This window comes from Anabas testudineus, chromosome 19 (genome assembly GCF_900324465.2).
Source record: "Anabas testudineus chromosome 19, fAnaTes1.2, whole genome shotgun sequence".
Lineage (NCBI taxonomy): Eukaryota > Metazoa > Chordata > Actinopteri > Anabantiformes > Anabantidae > Anabas > Anabas testudineus.
The window spans coordinates 14,689,504-14,717,249 of NC_046628.1; the positions used below are offsets into that span (position 1 = coordinate 14,689,504).

The following is a 27,746-nucleotide window of genomic DNA, read 5'->3' on the forward strand; positions in this document are numbered from 1 at the left end:
AAATAAGATACCCTTTGCTTTATTAGTACTGGCACCTGAACAAGACATGTCTAAACGTGAAATCAAGATTAGATGTTTACCCTGAGTTGGAGAAGTGGCTCAGCAGTGGTGAGCTTTTACTGTGAAAGAGCTGCAGGAAGTATTGAGCTTGGTTGGCGAGTAGATTAACAACCTAGTTATTATTACAGCTGTGATAGCCCAACACGGCAAAGTAATCATTAAACAGTGGGGTTCTTATCTGTTACATGGAGGAAGAAAGAGGAACAGACTGAAACAAACCTCCAGTGTCAAAACAACTGTGAAGCCTTCATCGGACAGATGCTGCAAAACTACTCAACTAAAGTCCAATTACTCGGTTGGGGAGGAAATTGTTATGTCGTGGCTGTGCAAAGCTGAACGACCATGGGTGGTTCAGGAATCCCCCGCTGTGGATGTATAATCGAAACAAAAACGTTTTGCATGAAATAGCATGGACAAAGCATGTTTTACATGCCAGTGGAACACTGGTGTTAAGTTCTCACAACAGGAGGCAAAGCAATTTAAGCTGCAGAACTGATTAGGTTGTCTGGATCTATTTTAAGCACAGAACAGGTTTGAAGGGGTCGTCGGCTCTCACAGATTACCCTTTAAGAACCAAAAGACATTTTATCTTCTCAGCTGTTTGTTCCTGCTTCATAAAATACCCCCAGAACTCTAGCGAACACCTTCTGTGTGCTGACAGGCAGATGCGTCATTGTTTGTGCCTGGCATCAGAAGACAGACTCACCACTGCTGCGACTCTTGCGGTTGGCCTTCCCCCCCGTCAGCAGCATCTTCAAGCTGTTCCTAAACATGACTGCAGCAGATGTCCAGGACTAAACTAAAGAAAAATCTGTCGGAGAAAGAAAAGACAATACATATTAATTGTGTTTCTGAGTGCTCCTGCAGCATGACTATATAAGAATCACATGATCACATAAGAATTGCATTGCACAGTGGAATCTTATGGAGATCAAGAATGTTGTCATACATGCTGCCAAACCACCTAATGCTCTAAACATTGTAATGGACAGGAGGCACCATGGGAAAAATCGCATGTTGACTACAGTTGACAGGTTTATGAACATGCAGTGTATTGAATGTAAAAATGTATAAAATGTATTAAATGTAAAAGGTATTTTAAAGTTAAGACGTTGGTGCAAGTAACACATAAGAGTTTTACTGCACAAGAATGAACACAGATGGTGTAGGTTGGGGTTTCAGTACAAAAAGCTGTTACACAGCTGGCGGATAACACCTTAAACCATACGACCGTCTTTTTAATTTCTTGTCTGCAGCTTGGTCCAACTCACTTATCCCTCCTCTCCCCCCCCCCCCCCCCCCCAAACAGTAACACATATCTCTGCTGTGATTCCTGGTGGTAAAAGGCATGGCGGCAGATGTTCTCCATTAGGTGGGAGTGACTCAGCAAAGCCCCACAGACGAGCTCCAGCTGAGAAACTGACTTTGACCCCAAAACAAAAAATTCAATGAGGAGGACATGGAAAGGCTCTCAAAACGCTCTCCTCCCCCGCTTCCCCATCCCTGCTTAAACAATGTTATTCACAATCCCTCCTGACCTTGAAACAGGGGCCTAAAAAGCTTCCAGGATCATAACAGTGCAGCGAGGGACGCTGGGAAACAGTAACAACAACGAGACAATACATAATAATATGGTCAGGTGGGAGGAAACTGAGCCGTCCAACATAAAGATTTGGTTTTACTGGTTCGTCTAGAATTTCTTTTGTCATTATTTTTGGGTTTTCGTGCCTGCCTTGTAGAATTACTCTTGCACAAGTCATATTTTATGATTAAAGCCTAAATGCATCAATGGATCAAAGACTAGCTGACCATAAATGCAGGTTATCTGGAATTTTGATGAGGCTAAATTTATAAGCTCTAACTCCAGCCCTTTAAAAAAAACAAAAAAACATGCCTGATGTCATTCAGCTATGTCTGGCTGGCTTTTTATTAAATGAAGTTGTCTACAACACAGTAAGTCTCGACAAGATTGAAAATTGAGTGCCGTCCTGGCAGTTGCCAATTTTGAGTTTAGTTCAAGAGCAAATGGAAAAGAAGAGAAATAACTGAAAGGGAAGTCAATTTGAAGAACAACAAATATACCAGGGGAAAACGCAAGGGAGCTACAGTTGCTGCCAAAATGAGACCAGAGCCAACCTCATATCACTTCAGATGCTTTGTGAGAGATGGCTCCAGCTGTGTTTGTTGTCTCTTTTGGAAGAATGTGAGTGTTGAAATATTTCCCATCAGCGAACATTCAGATTTAATCGAAGTGCTCAACTATTTGTGTTTTCAAAATCGTGAGTCAGAGGCAGAAACAGAGAGAATTGGGCATTGTGGGCATTACCATCCCAAACTGTTCCACCCAGACCATCATCACCTCATCTTTTACAACTACAGGTTCATTGAGATTAAATAAAATGCCAAACTAGGAGTGAGAAGAAAAAACACTCTGACATGTCAGATTTTTTGTCAGGAGGATTCCCTGATGTTGAGTTGATTGTTTTTCCACGACGACACACGACACAGAATAAAAATAGAGCTCTTTTTCATTTCAACTTGACGCCTTACATCTGTCAGGTCGGCCCGTATCGTGAAGTCTAATCTTGTCATTATACACAATCCAGTGAATGAATGTTTTTACACTCCCATGTATTTATATGTGACTGCTTGTATTAAACTCTATCCACATTTAGCTGTACAGAATATTGCCTCTTTCTGTCCTACCATATGTACCATTCGTTAGGTATACATACAACAATTACACCCCTTCTATAGCAGCCCCACTAATCGACATTCATTTAAGTTTATTTCTGTATATTAGAGGTGGAACGATTCTCAAAATCCAGACCTTGATTTGCATTTTATTCTTTATCTTCATCTTTATCTTTACTATCGCTGAATGCCACACAAAATAAATGACCTACACCCTGTCCTGTCCTTGAACGCGGCACTCTGCTGATAGACTGCTAACACTGCTCCTCTCACAGTGTTACTTTCTTAGTAAATCCTGTGCAAAAAGCCGAGTAATAGGTCCTCTTACAACAAGAAATAGCAGATTCCTGAGATAACATATCAAATCTGGGGCATTAGGGAGTATTAATATGCGAGAGACTCCAACGCCAGAGAGGTGGGATGTCACCAGTCTTGGATGGGAAGCGGAGAGACGATGCCACACAAGACCATGCACGTGTGTGTTGCAGTTTCCCCTCATAGACTGTTTATGCACTTTGGAGTTCATACTCTCTGGTTAGATACTAAACTACATAGTAGTATTTTTTACAGTATATTTTGGAGTGAAACACTTGCTGTATTGTCCAAAAAACACATTACTGAAATAAACTATGTACATTTCTGTACAACAAACGTCTTGCTAATGACTGGTCGGCTACAGGTAATTATTGGGTAAGAGTGGGTTCTGATGGCTGGTAAGACTATTATGCATACTGTAATAACACATGTGATAGCAGCTACTATTCCCCTTTCCAGTCAATAACAGAATCAGTAAATGTCCCTCACTTGTATAAAATATTATCAAAATGAAGCTTAAGCCTCTTTATGTAGACTCAGATCTTTCAGCGTGCCCTGTATCACTAGTATTAATAATTTAATTGCTCATAAAACGACACAGTGACATAAAGGGATCACTGACAATAAAAATGAACATTTTGACCTCATTTGCTAAGCATATCCATTACGACGCATTCATCTAAATAAAAAATGAGTCATGGTGTGAACGAGTGAGTCTTCAAGGAATGGATGACACTCTTCTCTGTAATATTTGGCCCAGACCCTGATAAAAAACTATTCTCTAGTGAAGTAAAAAGAACCCCAAGAGCGTGTGAAATTGTATGAAAAATCTCCTACAGGGCTGTCTATTATGTGTTATCTGCACCTGATATGCTTGTCTTAGCAACTGAGCTGAGGCAATGATACTACAGCCAAGTCTACCCTCAGAAGATAGGCGGCTTCTCTGTGCAAATCACTGCGCAAATGTAATGATTTTATCATCATATAACTTCATGCAAACACTAAAGGTTAATTTCCCACCATTTACTGATGCTGGAGTAAACAAGTAGCATTAAGGTGCGTTGCTACTCAAACACTAAACTACTGGAAATCAAGGAGTTTGTGGTCCTGATAGCATAGAATGACGTAAACCTTAAAACATAACCTCTTCCTAGTGGAGGTCTCTATTAGCAGTTTAGTGCGATTAACCCTACATTCAACCTAAATGGGATTAAACAGGTGCTGTCAGCTGTGTGAAAAGACTAGTTAAAAGCCGGTTTAATCACAGCAATCATTACAGCCAGTTTATGATACGGTGACACAAGTGATCTTTACACCTACCTCAGGGGTAGATGAAACGCATTAGTCACATCAAAAGCAGCACTTCAAATTTAAGGTGGCTGAGCGGTGACACAATCCTCAAATGACTACAGCGGGATGTGGGCTGACTAGACTCTAGACTTCTTTAGGATATAAATGTATTTATTAAGATTAAAATTTACACAGTAAATTAGCATCAACTAAAATGTTGTCCCTATAGTTTCATACTTCCTTTGCCTCAAATACCCCTTGTGATCTGAGTTAAATGTGGAGGGTGAGCGTGTCACTCTGTGCATCGTGCACCTAAGATTACTTGAAAGTGGAGTTACAGCTCAGTAAATATGATGCACACCACCAACTACAAGTAAAGGTTGAGCATTTGTCCTTCTCACGTTATTAAGAATGGCCTATACTAAAGAAATAAAGGCCTTGTGCCTCTTGGTAATATTGCATTTTGCTGCTGACATATTTACTCGACCTTTTTTTTCTTTGCTGGTATCTTTGTCAGAGAGAGGTTAGCTCTTATGTGGAGTTAATACTTATTGCTTTGTTTTTATTGTGTGTCACTGGCAAAGCAAATGTGCTGCGATGCTTTGGTGTTTTTTTTAAATGTATTATAGCCCATATTTATTGAAGGCCTTTTGTTTGCAACTATCCACTTAAGGTTAGAAATTGGATTTTTTTAGTCCGCGCCCCACTTAAAGAATTAAGTACTGTTTATTTCACTCATAATAACACTTTTCAACCCTACCAATTCTGTAGAAAGGATAATGCTCCACAGCTCACATAAACACTCTAGTAATGAGGGGTGATCTTATCATGCAGCAGCGCATCCCTCTGTCTTAAATCCATTCACTGGCATGAATCATTTGCTACTGCATGACAAGATGTCGACAGAGGTAAGACACTGTACGGTGGCAATAGGTCAGATCTATTGGCATTCATGTTCATCTCCTGAGACGCGGCCAAGGCTGTGCAGGGGCATCTATACAAGTATACATGCACCTCACCTCAATGTCACCTCAGCATAGAATATAAGCAGAGAGCAGCTTATAATTCCTGGTCTGCTTAGACTACAGGCCAGAAGGCATTCTGTGATTATAATATTCAAAAGCCGTGACTCAGTATGTGTGTACTGCAGCTGAAAGGACTGGGGATGAAATAAAGAGGACTTCACAGTCTAGCCCAATAAATCTGTTTCCATATGGATAGCAGGGAGCTAATCAGGCAAGGCTACTGCAGTTTACTAACTGCCAGAGCAGAAAACAGTGAGAGATATTGCTGTCTGTTCCTAGAGGAGGCAATCAATGTTTGAAATCTTAAGAGGACAGGATACTGAGTAGGCATGTCAGCACACACACACACACACACACACACACACACACACACACACACATCGTCAGAGACAGGCACGCACACAAAAATTTACCCATACACACAGCTGAAGCAATGCTTCATCTGAGGGTGTAAGCATACACATCTCTCATTCCCACTCTCTCTGACCCTGTGTACCAGCCTTTGTAAAGTGAAGCCAAGAAGCAGCATGCTCTCACAGATAATGTGCGTAAGCGGATGCAGCCCATCTCAGGCTCTTCCACAGTTCGGGCATAATGCTCCTCCAGCGTGTTAAAAACCACTTAAAGGCACATTCACCAACCCTGCATGATGACCCACTTTAATCTGCTCTGGTCACCCAAAGCGCCACAGTTGTTTGTTCTGATGAAAAATAAAACACAGGAGCTGTTCGGTTCATTTGTAAGCTTAGCTCATAAAGGCTGAATGATCTCAAATGTGCCGTTTGAGCTTCACAGATTTCACAAGGCTCGAAACTTGGCATTAAATACCTAAGTTTAGCTGTAAGTCTTGATTAAAAATTGATTTGTCGTGACATAATGTGACAAACCAGATTTGTGATTGTTACAGGATGACATCATAGGTCTCCTTATACTCCCTGCAAATTGAATTAAATCATTAAGCCCCATCTAAATGTTTAAACATAAAAGAAATCGAGATAGCAACAGGTGCAGACAACCCCATCCGAGTCTAAGCCTGGACCATCCACAGTGGCCCTCCAATAATTTCAAAGCTTATTTGCAATCAATAAAATATCCTTTAATGGAGGCAGCAATGACAAAGGCCAGTGTTGTAGGGCATCAAATAGGATTTATCTCATGTTACCCCAGACCTCCAAATTGAAACTCATTTGAGAGGAAACCACACAGACACAACCATAGAACTGGAGAAGACACGTCTCCCATGAGAGTGCTCTTACTGTGATTACCCATAACACAGAAGACAGAGCAGTGACAAAGCAAGAAGAAGGGTTTAAACTTAGATTGAAGACAACATGCTTTAATATTGTTTTTTCTTTTTATGGGCAGTTCTTCAGCGCCCACCAATGAAATTAACTCTGTCAGAGAGGTGAATGACTAAGGAAGTTTCAGGATCAAATCAAATTAATCCTAGAATCTGTCTTAAAATGGGCAATTAGGGCTCGCTCATGAAAGAAACAGCTCAATTTTGATGTTGCAAGAGTGAAAATCCCTCAGTAGCCCAAGTACAATGAAGCAGCAACAATTTGAGAATGACAAATGGACTTTGCCCTGAGGGACACGCGTTTCTCGGAGCAATTACAGCAGAATCTGGCAGACTGACTGGGAAACATGAATGTCAGACCTTAATCAAATAAGAACAGTGGCAGAGAAAGCATCTCTTCAGAATATTTATCTTGAAACAGCAGCAGCAATTGAAGCTGAGTCATCCGCAATCCATTGATTTCCTCCAGTCGTCTCTATACACTGTCTCGTTTTTAGGGTTCAGGAGGGTGGTGGTTGGCAGATGGACCTGTTCGTTAAAACTAAACCCTGCTGCAGAGGTTCATCTCTAAACAAAGAGGAGAAAATATTCACACTCAAAAATAAAAAACAAAACTCTAGCCGGAGTCTCGTTCACTCAATGCCTGCCCCCTTCATCTTTGCAGTAGTATTAGATGGGGATGAATCACACTCCCATCTCCAGTTTGAGGATGGCCAGGGAAGCTGAGTTCCATAAATCACACTGATATCAATAAGTGGAAGTGTCAAAGCCCGGCTCACAAGGTGAGAGTTGCACAGGGCGATGCAGAAACCACTTAAGATTGCTGGTAACAAAGTTTCACTCCTGCACCGCGGTAGATTATTTATTAATCTAGATTAATGCCCCCCCACTCACTGCTTTGCAGGGGATGGTGGTGATATCTGTATCACGATGCACCATACAGGGGTGCGATCAGTCACACATGAGACAGTTTTGTTCTCAGGGTGGCCAAGACTCCTGTCTGACAGCTGCTGAGCAACACGAGCTCTGTTCAAATCATGCTGTCAAGTAAGTAGAAAAGTTTACTTCACCTCAAATACTCTCATAGTAAGAGTCTGTTTTTATTATGTCAACTTGTTTCTGCAACATCATGGCTCCAAAAACTATGACACCCACAAACCTTTGCCAACTCTGTTAGTAGCACAAATTGGAAATTTATCAAATTTAAAGTTTCAAGCTGCAGTAAATGAATCCAAAATCAAAATCAAGAATTTAAAGGTAAGCTGATTTAAACTGCTACTGCTGGATCTTATACCACCTGCTACCACATTTTAAGCTAAGTGAATGAATATATTTTAGAGAAATTCACCTTGGGGTTTGTTGTAAATAATGACAGGCTTGTACTTTCCACTCTATAACAAAAGCACCAGATATTTTTAATGTAGAGGGTCTTTCATACTTTAATTCAACCTAACAAACTCTTGACTAGGGAAAGCAAACACTATAAATACTACACTATAATACTATACTATTTCCTGGACACGTCCAGTTGCTCTTCACGCTTTGCAACAGTAAATACTGCCCTGTTATTGTGAACTTTTGCAAAAGTACTTGCCATCGACAAAGGACTTGTAGTGTAATGTAGCACTACTGTCAGAACACCATCTGTGACATCAACCCCTAAGAGTTCAGTTAAGTTTGGCACAACATTTGGCACAATGATTGCTGTAAACTTGCCAATTATTTAACCTTTTGGACACAGTTGGGACCAACAAGCTGTGAGCCGTCCTTGGCTTTAATAAAGTCTACGCTGCTCAGGCAAAGTCACAGTTAATGTATTTCTTCTATAACACACTGACATGCCTACATACAGCCAAGTGAATTATTATGTGCTTTGGTTTTATCATCTCTCTGTGGGGCAACAGAGGTCCTCCTACACAGACCAACTGGCACCAACTGGAGTTTCATTACCAATCTATGCCCATTTAAACCGGTGTAGACCTCTTGCTCAGACCTACTCAAAGAAAGTGTCTGAAATGGTTTGTCTACCTTTATCAGAGTCAAAGAAAGACAAATGGAAGGGGACATAATTCATTGCCTTTATTTTCCCGTTTGTTTTAGAGGATGTCTGGGCAAGACCAAATAATGGGATGAAATACTGTGAGCCATGTAGGCAGGTGTAGAAAAGTCCCCTAGCCTGGCAAAGGAAGGAAATAAATAATCAAAATGCACAACACCTATTTAGTCTCCCAGCGCTGCATGACCACAGTGTTTTAAAAGTTCAGTCACATGTCCTCTTCCTAATCTCTTCAATGCAGAGAGTGCAGAAGCAGGCATTTGTCAGTGATTAAGGAGGAGGCCATTTTTCCTGCAAACATCAAAAGCGACAACAGCAGCAGAGCTCCGATTTTAAAATGTTGTGAATTTGCTCCTTTACAGCCTCTTGCTCTTGTTTGGTTGCTCCTGAGAGCAATAATACAGGACTGGGTGGATGAGCAGCAGTGAATGTGTAGTGTAAACCTCTCCAAACCTCATCACAGAGCAGGTAGAAAGACAACGACACTGGAGGAGGAATGAGCTACTCAGCATGTTCCTAATTATGAGTACTGATACAGCATTACCCTGGGTAAACTGTACAAGATTAACACATACAGGTTTACTTTCTTTTAAAACAAATGAAGCAAGATGATGTTGCTAAAGGCGGAGAGAGACTGATGGCTACATGAGACAGTTCAACAAATCCCACCGGCTGCTGCTTCAAGTCCTCCCTCCACTCCCCTTCTTCATCCTTCCCTTTCATTCACACACTCACTGCTACACCTGCTGGCCATTTGAAAGTGCTGCTGCACCATCTGCATCGACACACACACAGTGGAGCTGCCATCAGTTATATCAGTCAAACGATTAATCTAAACCAAATCTAAATAATAGCATTTCATCTTTGCTGCTGACATATGACACCAACATGTCCATCATCTACTCTGTCCAATGAAGTGGATTTTTTTTTTCTTTTTTTTGCATAAATCCTCTCAGAGAATCCAATTTGTATGCCTCTAGTGCCCAAATCCTGTTCAAACAAACACGCCAGAGCATCATGAAGAAGAATGGTTCAGTGTTTGACAGGCAGCTTAACGGGGCAAATAGAGTCATGACATGAGGAGGGAAGGTCATTCTGTAGAAGACTGCTAAAGGCAGGTAATCAACACTGGCAGAAGTGCACATTTGCATTGAGATAGAGGCATTTAAAACCAGCCGGTGACTCTGGTCTGGGCATGTGCTGATATTAAATTCCTAGAATTAAACAGCCTGAGATCCTGCAGCACCTCTTGGTCTCCTTCACTCCTCGTTTAACAGTTTAGCATGGCTTATATTTACACCAGACTATGATTTTATTGTCTACTGTAAGTGGCATTTGATTGATGATGCCGTCTCCGAGACTCATTACAGTCTCTGTAATAATCATCCTTACACTACACTGTACCACCTTTGTCCCATTCTCTCTGCAGACATGACTACAGGTTGACCAGCACCAAGTGAGAGACTTGGCATGAAGAGTAAGTATGTTACACCATTCGAGTGGAGCTACATGTTGGCAGATGAAAAGGATCAACTAGTGATGTGCTGTGTAGCTCGAGGGAGCATCAAGGCTGGATTACCAACAAACTAACCTACAACACTACAGCCTGGGGCCCCTAGGGATTAAATATGATAATATGTAGAACTTGGTAATATGTAGTACTATAAGTTCAGTATTATCTGGTAAAGGCTTTAAGATCAGTGCTGTTTCAGGGAAACTCAGTTTCTTTTTTAAGACTTTTTTTAAAAGTATATTATGCTAAAATGTAAGCATAACATAGCTGTGATAACTTCTCATATAACATCCACGCACATCTTGTCCTGGCTCAGTTGTCACATGGATCCAGTGCCAGCCTGAAGCTGCTTTCACACAGAATTGTAATCGCCGTCCCTTCCCCCTGCGCTGTCAGATCTCTCTGCATGACATTACTAGCTTTCAGATGATACCTAAATGGGCTGATTTGGCTACTTCAAGGGAAGGAATAAATAACCAACAAGCACAAGCTGCATCCTACTTGAATTCATTTTTTTTTTTAAATGCTTGACCACACGTTACATAGCCAGAGGCCTGTTAGGGGATTGTTGTAACCCTGTATCTCTGTGCAGCACAGCCAGATAGAGAGCTGGACTTCCATGCCTGGGGCTATTGTGTATCAAGTGCAGCTGAGTGGTTCATGGGCTTAGCATGGTTTCTAAGTGGAGTAGAGCCGAAGGGGGACTCCAGGGTTGGTTTCCTTTATGAATTTACTGGAGTTACAAAAGTCTTCATCTGACATGAACTTAAACCAGAGTGTACAAGAATTCAGACAGTGCAGATCCCTCAATGTCTAACAAATAATTCAGAGGTTTACTGCAAAAATGCAATGCAGAGCACAAATGAAACCACTGCTTGTGACTAGTAGTGAGACGGTAGTGCTTGTTAGCCTGTTAGCTTATGAATAGGCGTAAATAAGAATAAGAACTGCTACATTCTTATTCACACTAATTTCTCACCTTACTGCATAAAGGTCAGACTGCTTTACTCAGTAGCACTGGACTTCAATCATGAGGTGCAATATCATCCAATATGGATGGATTTTCTTAGCGGTACTTTGCTGACGTGTTGATATCTTGCCCCTCTCGGTATTATTCTCTGTGAATCAGGCAAAGGTGCAAAAAACGGAAAGTCTCAAAGAGATCGTGTATTGATGCTTTCTATTTATTACACCTCCAGTCCCAGTGACGTCAAAAGGCCCACAAGGAGTCCATGTACCCAGCACATCACAAAAGTACGAGCAGAGAGTCAGAAGACATTCAGAGTTGGGGTATGGTTTCAAAACCACAGGACAAGAACAGAACAGATCAATAAGGTATCGTCATCCAACCAAACACGAAGAGTGAGACAGAAAGAGATGGAAGGTATGTCAAAATGACATTTGGTGCTGACCAAATGAGTTTTCTGCCCTCAACTGTGCCTGCCCTTCCTGAAATAAGACAAAAAACAGATCCAATTGTCAAAAGTGATTGTTGACAACAACCTCAGTTTTGTTCATGTCTGGGGAAATAAGTCTGAATTACAGTGGCACAGATAAAAACACTGACTGAGATAGGAGATGAAACTGTTTCCAGATGAATTATGCATTGTTCTAGTTCTGTATTACCGTGTAAACCACCATCGTGTTCACATTAACTGTTATTAACTTTTTTGTCTACTGTCTATTAGCAGCACCTCTCTAGTGAAAAAGAGGCACAGAGAGGTTCCTGTCGCACTGTTTTACATGTAATCATCTTGGTCTAACTTTATCATTGCAAGTGTGATGTGTCTTAAGGTCATGCTTTCTGACATGTATCGTACGCTTCTGAAATGTGTGATTCCTTTTTTATCCAGACTATGAATTTCAGAGCCAGTTGCACAACACCACAAAAAAGAGACACAGTAGTCTGCCTCACAAGGGCCATGACACCTGCAGGGCTGCTATTTGTGACTACGAATCTGGTTCAGAGAAAACTGTACAAATGATAGAGGGGAGCGTGGGCAGCAGGGAGAACATCTTAAATGACTTGCTGTACCAGTTCAGCCCAACATTGGATTGCTGTCAGGCTGGACTGATGTTTGACTGAAAGCACAGACAGGACCACCGGAAACTGAGACCCAATTAGTGTGTTAGTTGGCCACTGACTCTTGATGGCACTTTGATGGCCACCAGTAAATGTCTGCTAGACTCTACTGCTCTATCGTATTATCAGTAATGGAGCTGCAGTTTACTCTCACAGCCACATAATACGATGAGCCTGGCTTTAAAGAAATTACGAAAGAAAGCGTGGCGACGGTCTGAAGATGATATTAAGTGTCTTAAGATATTCACAATCAGCCATGCCATTTTCAATTCAGCAGCAATGCATTTCGTAGGTTTTAATTGAAAGATACTTATCGTAAGTCAGTTCATTAAATAACTTTGATTGTTTTCATGTCACATTACAGTTATTTTTCTTGTGTCATTATGAATAATCCAAAATGCTGGGTTGACGAGGCTCTGTTGTGAAAATTAATGAGCTGCACATACAAGAAAGGGCATCTTCATTCTGTCTAGTTCTCATTAATTTCACTTAAACAAGCCATTGTATTTGTAATAGGAATACTGGATTCTCTCTTAGGGATAATGTGTGAAGAACAGCAGTCAGACACAGCAGGAACCTGCTTTTATGTGTGTGCATGTGGCCTCACACACAAAATAAGCATTTATACCTACCAATCAGATCAAAAATATTAAGGTGGCAAATATAATCTGCACTTTTCCGACTTAAAGAAAAAAGCAGCTGAGGGTGCAGAGATGTAATGTGGATGGAAACATGCAGGGTTACCTCTAGTCTTTCCCCTTAGCTGAAGGTCACAGGCAGACAGAAGACTTCCTTTCATCAGGTCGTACGCCTTATGCCATGCACGTTAGCAGGCTGAGCCAGGCCTTGCAAACATCAGCAAAAGAAAAACAACTAGGTTCTATTGCCCTCTTGAGATACTGTGTATAAAGCTGACACAATCTATCTACACTGAGTGTAAATATTGCAAAAACAGTGAGACCGTAGGGAGGGATTGTGGAGATGGGTTAGAATAATGAGGAGAAATAAAATAAAAGTCCATCAATGACTCTGTTGGGTCGAACTACTGGTACATAAGTTTGCATATTTAATCCATTACAGCCAAGAGCACTCAAGACAGTGCAATAACCAGATTTATACTGTAGGTCTACCACATGTACAGTATAAAGTGCCACCATGTTTGTGTTATGCATGTTTCTTTTAGTTACACTAATCAACAAGTGATTTAACCCATAATACATTTCAAACTAAAAGTGCACACTGACACTGAAAAACTCCACCAAATAAAACCTGAAAAGGGTTAATCTTGTAGGCTTACACTTTGGTTTCATTACTGGACTTAATGAAGGAAGGCTGCGCAGGACAGAACACCCTCGTGATGAACCCCGGCCAAGGACTCCGTCCACAAAGTAACTGGCATTGACCACATGCATGTCTCTCGTGTGTGTGGGTGGTTTTAGAAGTCATGTCTGTTACTGAGGTGATAAGCTCTGACTAAGTGAATATCACATAAATCTGGATGCTGCTAACATATTGAGTTAAAGATAATCTTGGCCTTCTAGACAAAATCAGTTCAAATCGTAATTCACTTAGTTTTATCTTTTTGCTGTTACTGCTTTACTGCACTTTGTATTAAATCTAACCAAATTTTCTCTCCGATAGTGAGGATTGAACAGACTAGACTTGAGTAGACTAGAATAGAAATGAAAGGTCAATCTACACCTTGTGACCCTGTTCCATAGAGACCACCCACAAATTCACTGTGGCCTTACGAAATCATTTTCTCTCCTTCAAAGTATGTTTGCTGCCAGCTCGTTTTGTTGCATTCGATTCTGGGGGAGGGGGAAGCAGCTGCTAGCTGGGCCCAGATGTCAATGACGGCTGGCAGATATGCGAGAGGAGGAGCTGATTTTGAACAAACCTGTGCATGCACAGTCCCAAAGGAACGTCACTTTAAAGAATCTGCTCAAAGCCCAAATGCTAACTTCATGTCTCTGTTTATCTCTGCATCTGCTGCATATTTGCAATCCCATGTACACATTAATTATGCTAAATACTGCGATTAAATACTAAGAAAGCATGATTGACTTTGCAGAATGAGGCTGGTCTGCTCACATTCAGTCTGAAATAACCACAAGATCCTGCTGCATTATGTCCAAACACAATTCAAGGAATTGGACTGGACACACTGAGATGGGGTTATGCCAGGAGGAGGGGTGGAAAAGAAGTCCAAATTTTGACAGAATGAAAATTAATTCACCACCATTTTTTCTGGCCCTTATCTTCTACCCCTACAATTATTATGCATGAAGTGAAATGAGGAAGAAATTGTGGTACCACTCAGTCTATACTACGATGCAGATTTGCTTTTCATGCTGCTGCTGCCAGCTCCATGTTATTTCTCAAACCATACATTAGCACAGAGTGATTTCTGTGCCCTTCACTTGTGTGTTGGAGCCTGACGAGTACTCTGTGGACTATGCAAGCCAGGCACAATCATGCCTAATGACATGGCTTTAAGATGGACGGCTGAATCTGTTGATAAATTGAAGGCTTGTACTGTGGCTACACTCACATGTACAAGTTAAGCTTGCATATATATTCTTGAAATGCTACAGATTTCAACTCAAATGCATTAACACAGCAACCTTTTGCTCATTGCGGCATCTGTCATTTGAATTCTGACAGAATTGCTCATTTAAAAAGTCTCGATATTCAACCCAAAATGATGGATTCTCTGTTTCCCATCTCAACTGGTCAAGCTGACAAACACGTCCAGCTCCAAACTACCTTCCTGAAATGTTTTAACAAGCTGTATGACAATTAGACAATTAGCTTGTCGCTATAGGGATGCAAGCCAGCAGACACTAGAGCATTTGTTTTTGAGATGGGACAGACAACAGTAAATTAAAAACACTAGCGGGTTTATTGGCTGTACCCCAGATATACCAAGGGCACCACCACACCCAAGGAGTTGCTGTTAGTGCAGTGATAAGAAAACAAATCCTGCACTGGTTTCCCATTGAAGAGCCAACAGTGGTAGCGAGAAAACAGAAATGAGTTATACCCGTGTGTTACCATGGACCCAGCCAAAGCCAAATTGGCTTTTGTGTTATGTTTAAGACAAAACAACAGTGTGATGCTTCCGTCATTGTGTTCCCTGAGCCCTCCAGCTTTGTGGAAACATCTACACTATGATCACATGCTCTGAGTCTTTGGAAGATTTGAGACTACACATTTTAACACAGCCCAAAGAGAATCGAGCCTTCCTACCACCATGCAATGATGACTAAAACCAAAGCAACAAGATCAAGCCAGGGAGGACAGCTCCCCCACAATTCAAAAAGGATTTATCTCGCCTGTAAATTGGTTTTCATCACAATTCGCTGTCAGTGCTGGCATTTGTGGGTTTCAGTGTGTCAGATTTGACACAGCTCCCCTTCAGTAGCTGTGGGCTGTAGCTAACCACCCACACACCCCACTGGGGAACAACCATCTTCTTCAGATCCCGTCCACCAACTTGACAACACTGATCGTCCTCATCATCTTCCCCCCCAGCACGAAGCAGAGATTTACTGCCTAAAGAATCTGACTGGTCAAATCATGACTAACACTATTGGAAAAAAGCCTATAAATGTAGTTTCTGGACAGTTTTGGAACCTGAGGCTTGAAGAAATGAGTAATTACAGCATTTCTGTCTTGAAAAAATATACTTGAAACCAAAAACACCAAGAATTTCCAGAAGTTAACAGCACATCCCATATAATGACATGCACAACTGAAGGTCATGTTCCTGCGTCTCCACACCAGTGGCCAATACAGAAGCCTTGCCAAATCAATCACAAACTTACAGATCCAAGCTGCGGGCCAAAAGGACAAGGCGGCCTTTCTCTGGTCCAGAACACTTGCGAATTACGGGATTTGTATATGTATTCAGGATGTGTATATGTGAAGCCTTTAAACAAGAGAAAGCCTGACAGAGAGGCATGCAGAACAAAATCTCATTTGTTTCCCAGGATGTGTAATGTGCAGCAGATGAAAAATCAAAAGGTTTCATGCATGTAAACCCAATTAACTGCTTAAACAAAGAAATTCTTTCCTCACTCTCTAAAATGTGAGTAATGCAGACCTTTTGGCCAGTTTATGGTATAATTATAATTTATGCCACCTCCTAAGCAGCGCTCACATACTGTGTGTCTTTTGTGTAGCCTGGGCTTTACAACCATGAAATCTCAGTGGAAGAAAAGACCCAGTGTCATGCGGTCAGAAGGCATTTTAGTCAGACAAAAATTTGTGTCAGCACTTTCTGCCAGTGAGCGAGAGGCCGGTGCTCAGAGCTGCTAGCCTCTTTCTCAGAGGACAGCCAGGGCTTAATGGGACTACTCTTCCACTCCATTTGCCGGCCCGCATCTTACAGGCCACAGCTGCATACATGTGAGCCAGCGACTGTCATTCTGTATACCTGCAGCCGTGGAGCTCCACAGTGCCTTTAACAGCTGACAGAAGTTGCTCGTCTTCAGAGACTCACTTGGAAAACCAAACACATTACAGACATAATGTGTGGATGAGATAATGTTTAACCCAGGCAATAAAAGTGTAGAGATCACTGGCAAACTTCTTCCATTCTTTACTGGCCAAGTCATACTGAGGACCGTGGCTGCACCAAAAGGCAAATCACGGAGACAAGACTGCACTTCCATCAAATACACTGGAAAAAATCACAATGAAAATGGATGCAGGCATTGATCTTAAATTAGTTAAATTAAAAGGCTTTGGAGTGTCTTTTCTATTGTTATTGTCAATATTATCTCAACTGTATCATCCAGTATTTCTAGTCCATTAACAGCTTATTTAGCTTGATGACATGCAGTATTTTTTTAAAAATATTAATAGAGACTATTTTAGATGAGTAAACCTGCAGGTTTACCAATAAGCAACCGGTTTTCCGGTGCGGGACGTGTTCAAACAAGTCCAAGCCTACAAATATTTTCCCGAAACAGTAAGGATGAAGTTGACTGATAAGGCAACCACGGTAACTGGAAGCTGACTCATGGCAACTGCAGTTCTTTCTTGTTAAAAAGAAAAATCACCACACTACTCATACATTTGCTCACAATACATGCACTTCAAAAGAAACGAAAAAGAAAGTAAGCTGTAGAGTCCTTCTTGTCCTTGGTCTCCCTGCAAAAGACAAGGTTAACAATGTACCTATTGTCCTGTGACTGTTACTTCACGTGATGACCTTACTGTGAAGCAGGGGTGGGTGTAAAGAGGCCCCGGTTCAAGTGCCACAAAACTTAAGAGATGACTCACCATGAGTAGACAGCAGGCAAGTCTCCAAATCCGGCTTTGAGGGCAGTGGAGCACTACATTTCTCTGGGCTGTGCTCTCCAGAGGGGACACCCAACAGTTCTCTGCAAAGGCAACCACAGTGAAAAAACGCTTTAACTTAAGCCGAGCAATGGACCAAGAGAGTCCTGTATTGACACAGAGCAGAAACAGCAGATCCAATCTGACATCTGCCTCAATGGCAATGGCAAGCTATACATCGGATGGCTTGGCCTGTCACTGTTCACTCAGTGCACTGCTGACGATCTTTTTTCAAGAGAGAAAACAAACAGCAGTTGGTGAGGCACACAACACTGTTTGGGGTAGCTACAAGGGCTGATTGTCAGAGGGCAGACTGGGACAGTAGACAGTTGTCACCCTCTTGAGAGGGTGGATCTGGCATAAAGTGCTGCATTCAGAGTTGTGATGAAGAGCCACACAGTCCTTAAGCACCACATGTATAATTATGTAATTAGGTGGAAAGTTAAGGATGGGGATTAAAATTTCTGTGTGGGAGACATCTGCAGTCATGTGATAAGAAACACCAGAATAATGGGGAAACAGACGCACTGTAAAACAGAAAAATGTTTGGTCGCTACATCCCAAACATGCAGCAAGTCCATCAAAAGATTTCAGCCACACTGGTCCACAGAAGTTCTTCATGTTATCAAGCAAAGACACAAATGGCTGTATAGTTATTATGGAGAACTAAAGGAGAGAGAGGATGTTACTCGTCTTTAACATTAACATTAACTTATGAGAACACCGCTCAAGTATTTGGTAAACAGGCAATAAATTCATTCAAGCTTCAGAGTCCCTGAGGCAACCCACATATCTGCCTCTGTCAAATCTTAGAATCAGTGTGTATGACTTCCCCATGCTCGTAAAGGACGACTGCATCATAGATTTTAAAAAGAAAGCACAATGTTGTTTCTGCACAAAGTTTTCAGACACAACAATCACGTTTCCTCAAGGGTGTCACATGGAATTTGATTACTTTTTCTCCCCACTTTCTAATTATGGTTTGCACATTGCTCTCTGTAGGGAACACTTCAAGACTTAATCTGAATTTTACACAGAGTTGCCAACACAGTGTAATTAAACCGACCCAGCCAATGAGAGTCTAAATCATTTACAGCAATGAAAAGCAGTAAAAAGTCAGATCTCCATCATTCTTAAATATTTTTGTTCAGGAAAATCTGACACAGTGATCTAATAAAGTGTTTACCCTCTACACAAAAGCACTTTTGTCTATTTTTAATTCATTTGTTTTCTTATTATTTGCTCAAACAAAACCTTTGAAAAAGTTCTAGGTGCTATTTGTTTGTGCGTGACTGAAAAACTTGGAAATATAGCGAATATTATATTGGGGTTAAAGAAATATGGCAGAGGCCACAGCGAAAACACAGGACGTTTCCCAAGGTCGAACCCTCTTGTCACTCGAAGCTCGTAAGGTCACAGAGGCCGGGCAGCTGCAACCCCCCTCCCCCAGATGATGATGAGAAGAGAAGTGAGGGCACAACAACTCCCAGTGCTTTTTCATCTGGTTTACAATGATATGAATTGTTGGACCGAAAGCTGGCAAACAGTATGAAAAAACATGCATAGAAATCTCAGTCCCATAGAAAGCTCATTGACTCGAGCATATGGCAGAATGCATAATGCTCCTTTGTCCACTGGGTTTCTGTATTATCAACTGAAAAGGACAGAAATGAGATCAAAACAAATAATGTGACCAACGCTCTACATCCCCATTACACTGAGAAATATGGCATTTAAACTTTCCCTCTCATCTCCTTCTCAGAGGACGTGAGCGATTAAGCTTCCATGTAATACAAATGCCTCTGTGTAAAGTCTAGCACTTGGTGTTTGCCTGTTTCTAGTGGCTGAATCACACGGCTTCACATCACGAAGAAACCACTGCTCTGTCTAAGAGTCTTTCTGCCAGTTTGAGAAATAGGTACTCAGACAAATTGGCCTGCTTACACCAGTCTCCACGCTCACAACAAGTTCTCCCCTGACCATATTTTCTATTTGCCAGAGGTCTGAGAAATAAAACACAGGGCACTTACATTAAAAAAAAGAAAAATCACCTGTCATTGTTATGACCAATTAATTTTGACACTGGCCAGGACAAGGCATCAGGAGACTACAGCAAGGTGAAATCAGAGCTAATAAGATGACTCCGGTAATCGTGTGTTGTATTGTAGACCGAGCGAAATCAATAATATATTTATTCCACGTCTCAGTCCGAGGTCATAAAATGCAGTAAACTGCAATGAGTGTTTTACAAATAAACAAGCTTTAACTTTAAAATTTGTAAAAGGCTTTTCTGTCATCTGCACCTCAGACCACTTAGCAGACAGGAAGTGAGTTTCCAGATACTCACACACACTTTCACTTTCATGCTTCTCATGTTGCAATGACTATTCATCATATTTTAATAAGTTCTCTCTTGTTGCTGTGTACCACAACAGTCAGCACCTTACTTTGTGTGACCAAAGATGTTAAACAAAGCGACAAAGAAGAGGTCCTAAACATATTTTCTCCTCCACAGACATGGAGCAGATCGAAAGGTGAAGATAAAACTCCTCAACAACTGAACACTGCATCATTTCTCCCACAGTGAATGCAAATTATTTCGCTTCATGGCTGTTTTGCTGTTTGGAAGATGAGCTGTTATTGCCTTCTCCAAAAGTAATGGAAAACTAAATGCACTACAAAATCTACAAGCATCGAGTCGATGAAGCATAAATGAGAACATGTGCTCTGCACATCTTTCCAAGAAGCAAAGACGGCAGCATGTTTACCTTCAGTGGATTAAAAACATCAATATTTATGTTTATATGTATATAGTCATATGCTAACAGTTAATTAAACCAAACCAGTATTAGTATCTAATTAGCTGAAGCATTTTCATATTGATGCTCTCTCATTTATCATGACTGAATGAAAAATATACTCATGCACGTTGCTAATTTACCTTTATCCATCAGAGGGGGCACTGATGGATGTTATTACCATTCATAGAGTCACCAAAGCTCAGTGTGAATGCGCTCAGTACCACCCTATCACCGCAGTAATGGCAGCAGTGCTCCAGAGTGCACCACATAAATCAGCCGGTGAATTGGTCTACACCATCACCGATTCACTTTCAGCATACTGCAAATGAACGACGCGACACTGCCCACTGTGTGTGTCAACGCCATTAGTGTATTAACTGCAACTTTTAACACAGATATACTCATCAGCAGGCATTAGCCCTAAAAGGGGAACAGCACGTGCCATCTGCTGGTCTATATGCAAAGCAAGAAATGTCTGCAGTGGCTTTACAGCCACTGCTATTTAAAGAACTAGCTTGAGCTTATTCAGTGCTGATCAAGATGAATGAAACGTTCAGGCAAATACAGTCTGAGAGCTGTGCTGGCAGAGGGGCTGGAGCCTTTAAAGCACGGAGAATGGGATCTGGTTAGGGAGCTGGTTTAAAGCATTCCCTAAGATTAGCCCCTTTCTTAAAATCCATCTCATTACAGCAGTTACATATCATAAAAGAGTGGGAGATGATGGGAATATTACTCAGCCCTAATACTGCAACTAACAAAGAATATATACGGTATACAGGCCCATATCTATATGTATAAATGTGCTTGTTTGGGTTATTCATCCTGTACCAACATTGTGACAATTTTATTAACCAGCTACTGTGTCATTACTGCTCATTACCTCTGTGACTCCATGTGAAAAATGTATGTTTCACTCCCTCCTATGTGTTGTTGGCTAAATGAATGGGGGACATAATATAGTTTCCTTGAAGTGGAATTAACACTCTATGGGGTTTTCAGCTGGATATCAATTAGAGGCTCATTAGGTACTTGATGGCAGTTCCTCTGGCTTCCTGTTGCCTACTGTGAAAGTGGATAACCCTGACCTTGAGGGAAGGCTGGTGCTCTGTGTCTTTTCAGCTCTGGGAAAACAGCTTTCAAGAAACTGTATCAGGGATACGTCCTTCAAACCTTACATTTTGGTAAACATTTTTTTTAATATGACCATGTGAAAGAGCAAAAAAGTTCCCAGAATAGTTGCCTGGTTGAAGAAGTGATTATTGATGCATTAACACAGCAGCATTGCTGCAGTTGTATTCACAATACAGCTTTATGTAGCTGTAAAGCTCAATCCTTAAAATCCATAATCTTTTTATTTTGCATTAATAATCTGGCAAAAAACCTTGGGTGATGCACAGAGTATAAGCAAAAAGTATAATACAACAAAATTACTTAATATACCATTGTATAGCACTGTACTTTCTCTACAGTGTGCACACTGCATGTTTGCATGTTTACTCTTCCAGACTCTTGCAGCTCTGCTTTACTAATGCCCCTCGGTGAGTAGCTTGGGGCAGAGGTGGTATGGAGTATTTTTAGACTGATTCATAGGGGACTCTATGTTCTTGCTGTTAACAGAATTAACTCTCATGCCTTAACAAGGACATATTTTGGTGACTGGAGGCTAACAGGAGGCTAGACCACTGCCCTACCTTAAAAACAAGCTACTCACTGAAACTATCCCTGGTGCTGTGAATGGACTTTACACACATACTGAATACAGATTCTATAAAACCCAGTGTTAGCCTAAGTGCATTATACTTAAATTACACTAAACACCAGTAAGGGCTGGAGTACTGCAGAATCTATAGTCAAGCTACAGTGGAGACGTTTGGGACAAACCAATGCAGCTGCAAACATTGTGGTCAGTTACCCAACGTTTGATAGAACTTAGAAAACTGAAAACACCTCTTTAATTTACATGCACTTTGTCGTAGTGTGTGTCCTCAGTTAAACAACCTTGGCCTGAGTAAATCACAATTGTGTGGCTAAAATTAGTCTAAAAAACAGCCTGCATACTGTGCCACGTAACATTTCAGAGCTCCAGACTGACAGACTGCAGAGAAAGGTCCAACTCACTTAGCTCTGATTGATTTCATCAATCATATGAATAATCATCTGAATTTGAGAATACAGAATACAGTCAAAGTTTTTTATTAGACCCTGCATCATACACAAAACTAATTTTCTCTCTGTGAAGAGTTCTCTGTGCTCATGCTGGATCACATTACAGTTAGTATATGGACGTGGAACCAAACAGTAGCAATAAAAACACAGACTGCTTGACTATAGTGTAATGGTACAAAGCAATAAGATAAAGCTGAACTATAATGAAATATAAAAGCAGAGATTACCCAACTGATAACAAACTAATGTCATCAAGTCAGAGGAACACCAAAAACTGAACACAATGGTGGCAGCTTGCTCTGCCAGACCACTTATATCCACTAGATATTAGCTCACTTGTCAGATTTCAGAATATAAGTTCATTGTTGACCTTGGAAATAATAGTTGACAAAACTAGAACTAAATTAGTCTTGTGGCAAAATTAATCATCAACGCATTAAAGCAGCTGAGATATGCTTACATCTACAGACTGTTAAAGCTGGATCCCTTTTCCTCTTCAGCTGCTGGAATTTTTTAGATCTGACACCATTGGGCATTATGATTTACAGCTATTTATTCGTTGTAGTTCATTAATACAAAGGGTGTCATTGAAAACAGCTCTGGTCCAGACATGAAACAATGCTACTTCTCATAGATTATTTTCTCCTGTACTCCTACGCTCGCTGTCACACCCCATTTAAACACACAAAGCCAGCGGAAGACACTGCATTAACAACAACTGTCCACTGTGTTCTGCAGACACAAAAACGCCTGGCAAATCATAATGAAGTTAACCCATTGATGGTGTTTCACATCACAGAGCTGAGGCCCATCTCCCACTGCTCACTGAGCGCCACACATAGCGCAACAGTGGAGCTATTTAGATACAACAGAGCACTAGTGTTTCATTGACAACTTCACACCAGCCCACAGATCACATTACAAAGCCTTGGCAGCAGCAGCGTCAATATACAGGCATTAAATAGGTGACTTTGTGGTAACCCTATTTGTCTTGCGCTGAACCTATTATAGCTCACAGTTTCAATGCACAGCTTTCAGCGTGCTGTTAATCTGCTAAAAGTAACACCAGATGCTGCAGCTGATCAGGGGAGGTCCATACAGAACATGAGTCTCTTGTGTTTACATGAGACGAAAGAGCTGGGAAACTATCTCGGTTAGGAAAACTATTCATTTTCACCATAACATATGATGGAAGGGGTTAACAGAAGTTATTTTTGCTCCCAACAACACTGGAAAGTGAAGGTTGTTGGTTGTTAAGACTATGAGACACATCCTTTAAGTCTGATTAATACTAATTCATCTGCCATCAGCAGCTGGGGTCAGATCAAGCAGCCGACTAATAGGCTAACAGGGATCTTCGGTTCCCTGGAGGAAAGTTTGAGTGGCAGACTGATTGGATACAGTCACACTGCCAATCATGGTTATCTAACAATCTAACCACCTGGGTAGAATCAGGTAATGTAGCGCGACAGTGCACATCAAAGAATGCATGCAACACTTCTGCTTGTTAAGAGAGAAGTGATGAACTTGATTTCATTAAAGCTGCAGCTGCAGCTACTGCTAATATGAAACCTAAACGTGCAAACTAAGTGCCATTCCACACATCCCAGACGTAGCTCCTGGTCTGAAGCCATTGTTCTGTACTCCAGTTCCACTGAGTGTCTTACCTTATTTATGGTTTACAGACACAGAACACAGTGTGCCAGCAAGTCAATGCTGATTGTGATTATGATTATTGTTATTAGAGGCCTTGTTAGATCAAATGTTAGCTTGCACAGGTAGATGTTTCCCCCGTAGTACAGCGCACTCTGATCTATTTACTGTACAAATGCATAAAGTTTATGGATGAAGTTTATAAACCTGCCAGTGACTTATATTTCCCCAACTTTTGTACAAATCAGATGTGCCGTCCAGTAGGTTTTAATCTGGAAGTCCAGTAAAGTACAGATGAAAGTAAGAGGGAATAAAGAAGTGCCAGACTTCCATCAGTCATTTATTTATTCTGATGTAAAACAGCAGATCTTATAAATAGTAACCACACTACTGTGATGATCACATGCTTCTGTCAGATAAACACAATCCAATGCTACGAAAATCAGGGAGGCTAAAATATGAAAACTTCAAGTTATAATATATTGATGCAGCGCCCCCATTTATTGTTATGAAACCATAACTAGGCCTACATATCAGAATAGCCTCCCTTGTATATAGCAGACAAAAACACTGAAGCACTTTGATCCCGCGCTGTATTTCTGCTTGAGCTGCTGGATTTTTTAAGAATGTGCATATCCAACTCCTTTGAAGAGAAACAGGCAACAACATGTACAAGAAATACAAAACAGTCTCGGCAGCGCCTCTCGTCAAATCTATTCGGTTTGGGCTTTTTTGAAATTACAGACCTTTCCCATACAAACAGCACATATTCAAAATACTACGGCACTCTTGTTGTGGCTTTGTCAGAAGCCCTACTCTGCAGTAACAAAGCCACAGACGTCTATATGAAGTGGTATTGGTGACAAATAATACCCCAGAACAGCCTCAATTGTCTGAACTGCAGCAACAGAGGGCTGGTTCCCAATACTAACTTCAAAATCTTCATCTAGTCAAAGGCTCTGTGGTACAAGTAGGTGTGAAACAGAGTCAAAACACACCCATCAGAAGTCAGCGAATGTCAGTGAATCCCAACAGTACCGCGGACCAAAGGATCAACAGCTCACCGCAGCATTATTCCTCTTACACAGAAACTGAAAGGCCAAGATGAAACATCCTGGTTCACCTCAGAGTCCGTTCACTAACAAGAAAGAATGAGGCGCTAAGAAGGCGCCTTCTGCGCATCATTATTGCATAATCAAAGGGGCACACCAAAAAATGAGGGACATGCCTGGGGAGAATCCGTCCCTCATTAAAGGAGTTCACTGCGCTGTCGTTTCTTCTAAATGAGGCAATTTCAGAGTGTTTTAGAGGCTATGAAAAATATCTTTATTCACGGATTTCTCAACATGTGAAAACTGCTGTTGGGCGCATTAATGCATGATCAAAAAAATATTTATAAGGTCTATATAAACATCGAATACATTGTGTATAGTGCACTATAATGTGGACGCAGGTATTAAACTAAGTGTACTAATATTTAGTACAACTGTGTTTTACTGTGATTTATTTAATCTTTATACAAAAAGCATGATTCTATCTCTGTGGCCACTTTGCCTTGCATTTCTAAAATGACTGGCTTGCCCAGTCTTGGGGCTTAAATTGGATTACTGCCCAAGAAGGAAATAAATTATGTCCAAAAATATCAATTTTAATTCCCTTTACACTGCATTTTTCCTAAACCGATGATTACACAATTCATACTGCAGTACACATGTACAGTACACACACAACCATGTGCATGCCTAGCATTTTTTATATAGTCTGTCTTGGCTTTTTCTGACTGTTTCTGCCGATTACAGCTGCATAAAAGAGAGCCATTTGCCTTAGCACTCAGAGAAATGAATCAAAACATCCCTGAGGACGACACCTTTATTCCCTGTAGAGGAAACAATCTCACATTTTCAGAGCTGATAAGATTCAGAGAGAGACACCAACTGCTGTCTGGTTTGGCTGTGGATGCACAGATTTTACCTTGTTAAACAGCGGATCTTTTCATATCTGAAGGAGCAGAGAGAAGTCTCTTAATTAACTCCAACCACTTAAGAATGCAGCATTACATAAATATGTTTCACTAGCGTACAGTAGTTGTCTAAACTGTCTATAAACTGCTTCAAAAGAAATGTAAGAGCTTAAATATTAACTTTCAAGACATTTTATGTGGTATTTTATGACGGCGTGTTGTAATTTGTCTTTCTGATGTACCAGCTTCAGCTCAGCCTGCCCCCTCTTTAATCAGTGATTTATTATCTTTCCAAAATTGACTTTCAGTTTAGAATATGAACATGCTTGAATATTAATTTTAGTATCTTTTCTCCAAATAAAACCATTCGTCCATTCCCTGTAGAACAACAGCATGGTTTAGAATGACACTTAAGCTAAAGGTAGCATGAAACTCAAAAGCAGTCTGCTCCTCCCTACTAGCCTACTTAAGTTAAATGGTTTCTATTTACTGTTATTATTTCTTACTTTGTTGTGCTGTAGCACACAGACAGACCCAATAGCTGGATCAAGGATTTGTGGCTGTGTTATACAAAACACAAAATATGCTGATTCTCGTAATTATTTTCTACCTATTTCACAACCAGTGGCTGCAGGAGGGAAACTTTGTGTTTCTCCTACTTGAAAGGCTGCAGAGGGGGGTAGATGGAGAAACGCTCTTCCTAAATGGAAGTTGGAACTTTTTTCAAGGGTATACCAGAAAAGGCTTTGGTCAAAAACAGACTAGGTGCATATCTTTAACAGAGCAGAGCAGAGAGCTGCTTCAGGGCTGAAATCACCAGCACTGACCAGAGTATCAGCAATGAACTCCAGTGGCCATGTCAGATCGTGGGCAGAACCAAGTTTATTTTTATTTCTATTTTTAAAAATATTTGAAAAGTTACAGACTATAGTTGTTGAAGATTCTCAGTGATCCAGGTGATGATATCTGGAAGTTAAGTTTTATCTCGTTGGGTGGAAACAATTTAAAACATAATACCAGCTATGTGCTGCAGCAGCCCTCTCTGTTCTGTTCTGCTTTGTCAGTCTGACTGATGAAGCTACTTGGATGAGTAGCAAACGCTTCAACCTAAGAAGAATGACGTCCAGCTGCCATGATGTTACTTCCAGATTACATACTGTAGCTTCAAAATAAGCTGTTGAACAAAAGCATATGTCATTTTAGGAAACTTGCTTAAAAGTGTCTCATAGACTCGTCTGTGTAATCAGGGATTTATGCAGCACTATACAACTTCATTGTCATTAGTTCTATTAAAACACACTGAAAATATCTTCCAAATATCCAGTTGACTTAAAAAACAATATCACAAGTAGGCGAGACCACTGAGACACAAACTGAATTTCATGTTCTGTGTAGCAACACTGAATATTAAATACTGACTGAGGGCTGCATGATAATAATATTAGTAATCTTGTTCCCAACAATAAAATACCCTTGAAGGT

The 27,746-nt window shown here is 40.8% G+C and overlaps 1 protein-coding gene across 2 annotated transcripts in view; it reads right to left on the bottom strand.

The window, feature by feature from the left end:
* Window positions 1-27,746, bottom strand: part of tanc2b (tetratricopeptide repeat, ankyrin repeat and coiled-coil containing 2b) — a 117,127-nt gene that overhangs the window by 87,567 nt on the left and 1,814 nt on the right. For both annotated transcript variants that reach the window (XM_026351722.1, XM_026351723.1), the window contains exons 2-3: window positions 17,629-17,729; window positions 767-871 (exon numbers count right to left, since the gene is read on the bottom strand). In XM_026351722.1, the coding sequence (XP_026207507.1) occupies window positions 767-833 (67 nt within the window). In that variant the 5' untranslated portion in view covers window positions 834-871; window positions 17,629-17,729. The remainder of the gene's footprint in view (window positions 1-766; window positions 872-17,628; window positions 17,730-27,746) is intronic.